This window comes from Solanum tuberosum, unplaced genomic scaffold (assembly GCF_000226075.1).
Source record: "Solanum tuberosum cultivar DM 1-3 516 R44 unplaced genomic scaffold, SolTub_3.0 scf00244, whole genome shotgun sequence".
Classification (NCBI taxonomy): domain Eukaryota; kingdom Viridiplantae; phylum Streptophyta; class Magnoliopsida; order Solanales; family Solanaceae; genus Solanum; species Solanum tuberosum.
Window position 1 is genome coordinate 469,772 of NW_006239181.1, and position 11,099 is coordinate 480,870.

Genomic DNA, 11,099 nt, shown 5'->3' on the forward strand with positions numbered 1-11,099 from the left:
ATTACTAAACACTGTACCAAATTGAAGTTTAATTTACGGATTACTGAACATAAATTTTAAATTTTGATATTTGGTATCTATTTTTAACTACCAATTACCTAATTATTGAACCCAAAATTTGAGAATTCCAAATTGAATACCGAACGCCCTGAAAATTTATTTAATAAGAAGTGCTACTTTCGACAATGACTCAAATTCAGAAGACCTCTGATTAAGAAAAAAATGGTGTCATCCTCTGATTAATATAAAACGCTTGTGACAAAATTAATTTTTACCATAGTAGACCGTATGCAACCTCTCATTTCCAACTTCCTATATATGCCGCAACCCTAAAATATATTTGATTCGTTCGTAATCTCTATCTCAAATTAAACACACTCATGACTCACCTAACAGACTCAGTCAGAGAATCTACCTAACATCAAATCTCCAAGTCGCAATATTTTAATCCCAAAAAAGACTTTTGATCACTATTATTGCAGGGTTTGGAGACTATAATACAGTATTAATTTAATGCTAACATCATTGAATTTCAAAGCTTAATCTTCTATATATATATACATGTTTGTTTCTCCACTCATCGCTCGAATTGGATCCAGTTCAATCCGAAGCTTGTCGAATTTCAGGTGAAGTTCCTCATCTTTTATGTATGTATTACTAGTAGTGTGGGTGATTATTTTTGGGAGTAATTGAAGTAATTTTGCAGAACCAAGTGCTTGAAGCAATTGCACATGGCCCAACCACCGATCCTGGCGTTAGCAATTCCTTCGGATACCGGTCGTGTCCTCAGCATTCAGTCGCATACTGTTCAGGTACCCCTGTTTTTTCCTGGCTTGGTCATCAGTAAGTGCCCCCTCGATCCCAATTTTAGTTGGAGTGAGTAGACTAGCATTTGCTCAGATTTTGTGACACGAGAGTTTGAACATAACTTAATTTTCAACAACTAGCTAATGTGCTATGTAGACTAATTATAGTTAGCAGCTCTTTAAATAGGTGAAATAGTTTAGGATACGGATAGACATTGACGGAGCTAGTATTTTTAATAAGGGGTTCAAAATATGAAAAAGTACACATACGAACTAATCGAAGGGGTTCGACATCTACTGTATATACATAAAAAATAATTTTAACCATGTATAAATAGTAATGTTTTCCGCCGAAGGGGGTTCATCACTTACTGCTGGCTCCGCCCCTGCTGATAGAAACTACCACCTTGTTTTCAGTGGTAGACTGGTAGTATTCAGGATTTTCACTTAAGGGTTCGAAAAAAAATAAATGTAGTGTCCTGCTATTTGAACTTGGAACCTCATGGTGATTTTTGACCTTCTAAACCACTGAGTCAACCTTTAGTCTTGTATTGAGGGGATTTTAAAATCTATACATATGCACTAAAATTTTGAAACACACCTTATATGTAATGTAATTTTTTGCCGAGAGGGCGAGGGTTTGCCCCCTCTTAGATCTGCCCCTGCTTGTTTTGTACAAATACCTGTCTGTGCAAGTACTTAGTGTTGAAGTATGTCCTGCACGAGTATCATAGCTTGCATTGCAGCACATGCTACCAGCCGTGAAGCCAATTTTTGTACTTCCTGATATCTTCTGCACTTGAGATGATTACTTAATTTTGTACAGTGCATGCTATGTGAACTAAAAGTTTCAATGTGAATATGTATGTACTATTTGTCTTGATAGGTATACATGATTAAGATTGTTACCTGATGAGCGCAAAATCATAGTATAAACCGAACGCTTTGCTAGCCAAGGATAGGATAGTATTAACATTGTATCAACATGGATTGGTTCGAATAATAAATCAAACAACTTGCTAACAATTATTCAGGGGATAGAAACTTGAATTTATTGTGGTTGAAAACTACGATTAACGACTAATAATGTAAATTAAGACTAGTGATCACAAGAGCTATGATTACTACAGGTGCAAGACAATAATTTGGATATGATTTTGTTCAATATACACGTTTAGTCCTATCGATTCTCACGAATTCGATAGTTAATTAGAGTAGTCTTAAGGTTGAAATTTTTCTTTTATTAAATCTAAACTTTAAATGAGAAACTAATTAAAGCACATTGAATTAGATATGCACGAACACGGGTAAGGTTTAATCTTAAGGAAAAAATGTCTTTCAAATATTTTTTCCTCTTGGTTCAATCAACGATTTCAACAAGCTCTTTCAATTACTTGAAAGAAATAATAAATCAAATTAAACAAGTTAGTGCAGAGATATTCATTAATTCATTCCTCTTTCGATTAAATAAAATAATGAACAAAGCCATAATTTAATTCAACCCCAATATCGAGTTCAAGCATAAAAATGAGAATTAAAATCCACAATAATTTATGAATACACCATGTCTGTCAAAACCCTACAGCAAGCTACTCCATAATAATAGAAAAGAACATAGAAGAAGAAGAATGAGGAAACAATACAATCAATGATTAATCCGATCCGTATTGAATCGAATCGTGATGGGCAGTAGTGAATTCCGGGGTTCCTATGCTCTTTTCTATGCTCCTCCATGCTTCCTTGGTCAAAAGTTCAGTTAAAAGTTAAAACCGTTCTTAGGGTGTATTTATAGATGTATTTATAGATGTAAGGAAAGTCTCTGCATTGCTAGAATTTGAATGTAATTGGTTACATAGTACAACATAACATAAACTCTAAACCAGTAAAATTCCTCATCTCTGCCACAATAAAGTGAGTTCATCAAAAAGAATCATTTGACATGAAATCTCCTTCTGTATCATTCTTCATTTGACATGGAATCTCTTTCTATTTCATTCTTAGTGATAAGTATGATTTTGGTATTTCGTTAAATGTTTTTGCTCAAGCACTGAGTAAGCAGTTCCCAGAATGTATTTGATTCTCCACTAATTCAAATGTCAGCATGTTTACAGCTATATGACTTTAGGAGTCATTTGGTCATTCTAGGAGTTTGAGCTGACATCCATTTAGCTCCATATCTTGCAAGGTGTTAATTAACCACCTGCATGGTGGTTGATTTTTTAAATTGAAATGACGCTCACAGAAGAATAGAAACCTTGATCTCTTGTATAATTGTTGTAGTACTTATCATCAAAACTTTACCTTATCAGTAAAAAAAGAAAGGAAGGGAAGGATAGAAAACCTTGATCTTTTAACTATTGACTATGAAATCTTTGTCAAAATAAAAATGAAAATACTATTGACTATGAGTTTATGATGTTAGATTATTGATACTCTTTTGGTGTTCCTCACACATTATTGTGTATATTAATATTTGATCAGGAGGTTATTTTCCAAATTTTGCTTTTACTTAGGGATATGTGGGCAACAAGTCAGCAGTATTCCCCCTCCAACTGTTGGGCTATGATGTGGACCCAATCAATTCTGTACAGTTCTCAAATCACACAGGCAAGCTGCTTATATCACTTCATTCAAAGAATCTGAGGCCTGAAATACGGTGCGAGGTCATCTGTTAACCTGTAAAATCATGTGAACTGGATTATGTTGTGGTTAATTAGCTCGAGAACTCTGCAGGATACCCAACCTTTAAGGGCCAGGTTTTAAATGGAGAACAATTGTGGGAATTAATAGAAGGTCTTGAAGCCAATGGTCTATTATATTATACTCATCTGCTGACAGGTACTTTGAATGAGTAAATATCCTGTTCCATAATGTTTTTCTTGACATACATTCATGCTTATGCTTGAAGGCTCTGATACCAGAACTTACAATGTCAACAAACTTTGCATAGACTAGTTACCTGCTATGTCTTGTGTCAATCCAATTATCCGTTTTGTATTTTGGGCTGCATTTATTTGCCATTATAGGAATTCAGACTACTTTTCAATTTGATCCTTCTTCTTTTCTATTAACAGAAATTTTCTTTTCTTTTTCTCATTGTTTTCCCTCTTTGTTTGTATGGAATGCATTGTTGGGCTCAGATGCTTATATTGACTAACACTTGTAGGTTATATTGGTTCAGTCTCCTTCTTGAACACAGTACTGAAAGTCGTTGATAAGCTTCGGTCTGTCAACCCCAAACTTAAATTTGGTGAGTATTTCCCCAGGAGCAAATTTTTCTGTTGCATTTAGTAAGATAAATTCTTTCCAAATTGCTGCATTTGCAGTTTTCCTCATGTAGTCAAGTGTCTCCTTATTTCATTGCCACTATCTTACGGCTTAGGAGAAGGTGAATTTCAATGTTATAATTGCTGGTGAGGTGTACTGTTATTTTAGATGGATACTAACTAGGCTGTTGTACCAAATTGCTTCTCTTTCTAGATGTATGTAGTTGTACAGATATCTTTTATGTTTGTCCCTCCCAATTCTCTGTATAATTAAGTTTTCTTCGTCAGTTTGTGATCCTGTGATGGGTGATGAAGGTAAGCTATATGTTCCTCCAGAGCTGGTGATGGTATACCGTGAGAAGGTAATTCTTTTTAATTTTATTAAAACAACATCAATGTGAATAAGTCGTAACTACCAGTTAGAAGGATCCATCCATAAACATTGCTTTGATCGACCAGGGTTAAAAATGGATGAGGACCCAAACATTTTACTGCTCAGTCACTCAGTATGCTCCTAGCTGCTTTGTTGTGATAACTTCAGCATGTTAAGGGACTGAGCCTGTCTTATTATTAATATTTTCGTTTGCACTGATTTGTGTTTATGTATCTCGTGACAGTATATTGCCCATAACATTATATGACTATCTTACTTGCAAAGGCAATGCGTTTTCTTTATTTAATGTCTTATAGTGGACAATAGACCCTTGTGGTCCAACCCTTCTCCGAACCCCGCGCATAGTGGAAGCTTAGTGCACCAGGCTGCCTTTTTAATAAAAATGTTTTATAGCACTATTTTGAGTTTGTGGATCTTTTGACATTTATATTTTGTATCATTATGGAATTTTCTTACTTGCATTGGGTTGGTGAACGTTGATTATAAAACTTGTTATGGATGTGAAAAATCCTCCTTTTCTTCTTTTTAATTTTTTGACTAGACAGGCCAACTTAGATCCAATTATATACATGCATTAAGGATCGGAACGTGAGAGTGGCTCCAAATAATGAATTGGTTACTGAATAATGTCTGCATTGGAGCATTTAGTGATGTTGTTTAATTTGTTGTGTTTCTTTAACTAGGTTGTCCCTGTTGCTTCAGTGCTGACGCCTAACCAGTTTGAAGCAGAGCAGTTGACCGGGTCCAGGTAACATTTCTAGGGGCCGTTACTTATCCCTAGAGGAAAATAGCATTTTCAGGGTATTTCAGCTGAATGAAGACATGTAGTCTTATGATGGTAGACTTGATTCTCAAGTGGTATGGCATTTGTTTGGGTGAGGTGGGGGTGTGGGAGTATGTCAAAAAGTGTTGATTATAGAGTTATAGGTCTGTAAAATGTGAAAGGTTCCTCTTTTATTTGAAATAGCTATCTTTTCTAGGTTTGCTGGTTAATCTACTTACTCACTAGACCGTTCATGCGATGCCTCAGGTATTTAAAGGTTTTGGAAGCTTTAACTTGAAGCTTGCTTAAATAATGTATCTTTTCTTGTGAATGCGCATGTTATATGTAAGCACAGTTGATTTTGTCTTTCTTCTTAATCTTATCATATAGTTAGAAACTTTTGACGACTAATATCAGTATTATCCTGACTCTTACTAGTTTCAATTGACTATTGTTAGTTTTATAATGTTATTGGAAGTTGTTAAAGAAGAGTGAAACTTCATTTTGCGAAATAGAGAAGAATGACTGAGGAAGTGTTTGAATTAACTTATTTTTAGGTGCTTTTGGCTTTTAAACACTTTTTTAGTTTAGAGGCATTTGGAAAAGTAAAAAAGTGCTTTTAAGCACTCATCTTTAGGCCAAAAAAGTTATAAAATAAGCCAAAAGTACGGTATCCCCTAATTATGGCTTTTAGCTTTTGACTTATAAGTTACTTTTTATAAGCTTATCCAAATGGGCACTTAATCTAGTGCTTTTCATTTATTTTCTTGTAATACTTCTACCTTCTAAGGAAGTTTTTTTGTTTTGTTTTGTTGTTGACAGTATCACTTCTGAAAAAGATGGGCAAGAAGCTTGCAACATTCTGCATGCTGCTGGGCCATCAAAGGTATCCTGACGTACTTAGAGATCTAAATACTCTTAGAAAGCTTTCTAATGCAGTCATATTTATAGCAAGTACATTTCGCAGGAAAGTTTTCCTGTTGTTTATCTAACTTTTGCAATTACTTTTTCTCCTTAGCGCTTCTCCTTAACCCTAGTGCACTTTTTTTCCCCAATGGTGGTATTTGGATAACTTGTGCACCTCTACTATTCCACCAGGTACCTGCTACCTCCCACCAACACAGGTACCAGGTAAATCTGCCAAGCAAGGTTTTGAAGGATGGGGAGAATCACCCAGTGTTATTTTACTCTCCACTAAGATTTGAACCCTAGTTTCTCATGTTTTTTTACCCATTTCATTAATCACTATGACGCACCCTGAGGTGCTCCTTAACCTCAAGGCACATTGCCAGTGAGAATCATCTAACCAAGTAAATCATGCTTTGCCTTGGATTATTGATTTTGGAGCACTTCATGGGAGTCTTCTTGTAGGGAACCTTGTGTAGTAAAAGATGAACATATATCTGATGTTGACTTCCTGTAAGAATTTGCTCCTAAACTCAAAACTCTGTCAATGCTGAATATATGGTCTAGAGGATGGCTGAACTTATGGTCCCACGAAAATAACTTCAATTGGAATCAAGATTCAGTCCTTATATGTCTTGGCTGATAATTTTGAAGTGGTTTTTGGGTCAACCGCTCTATGCTCCTCAGCAACTGACAAATGAAAATTGAAACATTTTTTGTTTCTGAAGCATGTTAGCTTTTGATCATTTAAATAACTTTCCCTCCCCCTGTCTTTTTGTCTCTTTCTGAAGCTTTCCATGAGTGTGTGAAAATGCCTCCTACACAATTCCATCATCACTTTTTGAGTACCCACTATGTCTTTTCTTCAATTTTGAATTTGGATTACCTTGGAACTTGTGTAGGATGGGTTCACTTTTTGTTATGCTTAATCTCAATTGTTCCTTCCCAAGGCAGAAGGGGGAAGTGGCATTACCTGAAAGAGGTTGATGAGCCTTAAGGGCTGTTACTTAGGCAGCTTGTGGCTCTAATCACTTTTTCCTGGAGCTCATGCTCAATTGTCACTCATTTAAACTTGACTATTCTCTTATCTGGTCTGGTGCTCATAGTCTCTAACTCAAACATGAAAAATTACGAAGTTCTAGAAAAAAGCATTTTGATGTCAGATAAAAGTAGCGATTGGTTTTTAAAAGAGAAGAAAAGGAACAATCAGCAGCTCTGAGTGTTGGATAAAGCTAGTTTTATGCTGGAGTGCTACAATTATACATTTTGTTTTCTTTTATGTGGATACGCTAGTCACAGAAGTTCAACTTAGTTCAAGTGAATCTAAATATATATTTTCCTAAAGACAAGTGAATCTAAATAGAGCGCAATATATATTCTGTTTGTGGAATGAAATGGGCCTAAATAGAGCGCAATAGATATAGATGATGCGTATAGCCTCCTCCAACTTTTTAGGGACTGAGGAGGAGTTGACTGACTCATTGTTGTTCTATGTATTTTGTATATCTTATCTTTAGTTAACTGTTGATGACATTATCAAAGGGTAAATCAATCATAGTACTATGCTAGTGCTGTTGCCAAGGTGACTGTCCTCTGTTAGTTTCATGTTTAAACATTCTTTATATTAAGAAAATGGAATTAATATGAAGGGGAAAAATAGGGAAAATTTATTCCCATTTTTTCATTAAAAGATAAAATAAATTTAGATGCTGTAGTTTTGCATTTTTCTATAATATCGTTCAGGCCTTTGTGCTTTTTGTTTTGCATGTATTGTATCATTCAGGTCTTTGTGCTCTATGTCATGTCAGGTTGTTATTACTAGCATAAACATTGATGGCACTCTTCTCCTTATTGGCAGTCACCAGAAAGAAAAGGTAAATGTCATGATTGTCTATCATTTTGATATCGGGTACTTTCCTAGAGTGTAGTCCTACTTTCATTTTATGGTAAGTCCCAAAAAAATAGTGTCCATTTCCTTAAATGAGCAGATTTTAGTACATTTTTAAAGCAAAGGTCTAGTGGATCCAATTTTATTTCTCTCAATACAGTTTTTCCTCTATTGTCTTATCCAACAGCAAAGTTGACATGTGATTCTACATTGTTTCCCAAATAATAACTAAAACTCTCAGAGTTCAACTTTCCCCTCCTAGTGGCTAGTACTCACTGCATTCACTTTTACTTATCCACTTGTACTAAAAATAGATGTCCATTTTTACTTGTCCAGTTTAGAAAACCAAGAGATAATTTATCACTCAGTTCCTAATTTACCCTTATTATTAACTATAGTCATTTCACAATGCATTTATCAAAGCATTGAATTTCTTATAGCCAAAGGGGATATAGTAAAATTGTCATTCTATTTATTGCTCTTTAAGGGGTGTGCCAAGTCAATACTTGACAAGTAAAAATGGATGGATAGAGTAATACCAACTAAGCGAATTAAAATTGGGATTGAATGGAATATTTCACATTGGATTTCGATTTATCATCTGGTCAGCATTTCATCCTTTCTATGACGTCATGCAAACTGGAAATGAAATTTGCATGTGAACTTTCTTAAGATTGTGAAGCAGCTAGTTTATCCCTACTATTGCTCCCATGAAACTGGTTAATTCTGAGTTTTAAGCATCACTGTTCTGTTTTTATTTAGGAATGATTCCGCCACTCAGTGTTATTTTCACTAAAAAGTTCCATGATATGGATATCTAATTTGACAGGGTCAATCTCCTGAGCAATTCAAGATTGTGATACCGAAAATTCCTGCATATTTCACGGTATGTGTCTTGCAACTAGATAATTAAAGAAGTTTGACTTTGGAGGGAAATTTTTTTGCTTCGTTTTCCTCAAAATTATTGTATCGCATAAATTAGTGCTTTGCTGGAATAATTGATACAGGTTATAAAGATTATCCTTTTCTGGGGTTCAAAGAGAAACATTCCCACATAGATTACAAGTAATGTCATCAACATGTTTATCATTTTTCTCTTGTGGGGTAAGTTCCATGGAGAAACATTGAAACGACATTTGTTACTTTGCAAAAATCTGAGAAACCAATCCAAAAATTTGAGTCAATCATTGGAGCGGCCAAGACTCTTATAAACTCTTTGAAGTCTAGACAATTTATGTGGGATGATGTGTTACTCAATATCCTCTTGCACAAGTAACTTGGTCTTACACTTCACAAGTGAATTTTAATGCGTACTTAGGGGTGCGGAAGGGACGTTCCAAATCTGTCACGATGTGAAAGATATGCGCATCCAACCCAACACCTCTAAACAATGGGTAGAACGTAATTCTCTCGGAAGCCCGTACATAATCCATGTTATACAATTAGTAACTCCACACTTCCAACTTCTTAATTTGTCAAAAATCCTATGTATGAAACTTTAGTTTTTCCAAGCATTCTTTCATTGTTTAGGAGTTCAATGCTTATTCTTTTAGTTATTGAGCGATGTGAGCTCCGTCTAAGAGGGAGGAAGGGAAAGAGAGCTGGCATCGGCAGCTATGCATCTAGTTATTAGATACATCTTATTCTGTTGGTGTCCAACATGATAAATCCTGCTAATTAGTTATACAAGGATTATTCCTATTTATTAAATGGTATCAGGATACCACTCAATTTTCATTTTGAATGACAAGGCTGGTGGGTGTGCACTTTTTACAACAATGTAGAAATCCCAGAAATTGTTTTTGGGTTCTTACTTTAATGCTCATTCACCTGCATCAGTTTCTCAATACATATTAGCCCTTGTAAATTTATTCAATATACATTGCATGCTTGCAGGGAACGGGGGATTTAACGACTGCTCTGTTGCTTGGATGGAGCAATGTAATGTTTGACTCACTTAAGACAAAGTCTGAGCTTTATTTTCCACAATATTCTGCTCTGATCTTAATTTTTTATCTCATACAGAAATATCCCAATGACCTCGACAAAGCGGCAGAGCTTGCTGTCTCAAGTGTACAGGTACTAGTGTGCAACCCTGTTGTTTGTGTACATCCACTCATGTAATGTCTTGAACGTGGAGACTGAATCAGCATGTTGAATAAGTTATTATGACAGCATCTAACTAGTTTGATTGCATTGTCATGATTTGGGAAATTTGTTTCATAAACCTATGCTAATATCCAGGAGCTTATTGTAAACAGCCATGAGCATTCTGCCGGACTGAACAAAAATATAGGCACATGCTTTTTTATACTTGAAGGTTAAAACAGCGGCTTGTCTTGACTTGTGCCAAGAACAAATATAATGTGTTTTCTAATTATTATTTTTTTGGATTTTGATGCAACGTAGTAGTATTTAGTCAAAATTTGGGTAGTGTGCACAGTGCACATTCAACTGTCCAGAATTTTCATGCTTGTGACGAACATTAGTTGCTTGCTCTTTTTGTTAAATCAACCAATTTTGTTGCTTGATGCAGGCACTTTTATTGAGAACACTAGCAGATTATCAAAAGGCTGGCTATGACTGCCAATCAAGCAGTTTGGAAATTCGGTTGATCCAGAGCCTGGATGACATCCGCAACCCAGAAGTTAAATATAGAGCTAAAAGATACAACTAAGATTCTGTTGTGGTCTGGTCTATTTATTCCTTTAGGATAGTCTCAGTAGAATGAAACAGTTTCATTTGTACACAATATAAATAGAGTGGACCATTTAGCTCTTGTTGCTGAGACGTTCATATCCCCCATTAACTTATAATTAGATGGCAACAGATAGTACTGAGAAGAGCATTCTGGGAAAAGAGGGTATGGCAATCGTTATATTCATTTTGCTATTCCCTTTCTCCTTCATTTGTTTGTGCTTTATCTTTTTGGCAATTCTGTGCTTCGCAAAACTTGGAAGGGGCAACACTTGTATACATTATCTCACCTAAAAATTGAAAGAAAAATTACAGGGACATGTTTTGGTATTTTTTAAAATTATATAGATACCTTGCTCCGTTCTTGTAGGCTCTTGGA

At 35.3% G+C, this 11,099-nt stretch overlaps 1 protein-coding gene across 1 annotated transcript; it reads left to right on the forward strand.

Moving 5' to 3' along the window:
* Nucleotides 1-393: 393 nt before the first annotated feature.
* Nucleotides 394-10,853, forward strand: LOC102597669 (pyridoxal kinase-like). The gene is given in 15 exon segments (NM_001287944.1): nt 394-626; nt 707-812; nt 3,320-3,413; nt 3,540-3,644; nt 3,973-4,056; nt 4,361-4,434; nt 5,150-5,214; nt 6,052-6,115; nt 7,944-8,009; nt 8,853-8,909; nt 9,920-9,964; nt 10,049-10,102; nt 10,560-10,585; nt 10,588-10,593; nt 10,595-10,853. Coding segments are annotated over 14 exon segments (927 nt in total). The 5' UTR covers nt 394-626; nt 707-731; the 3' UTR covers nt 10,701-10,853.
* Nucleotides 10,854-11,099: the final 246 nt, after the last annotated feature.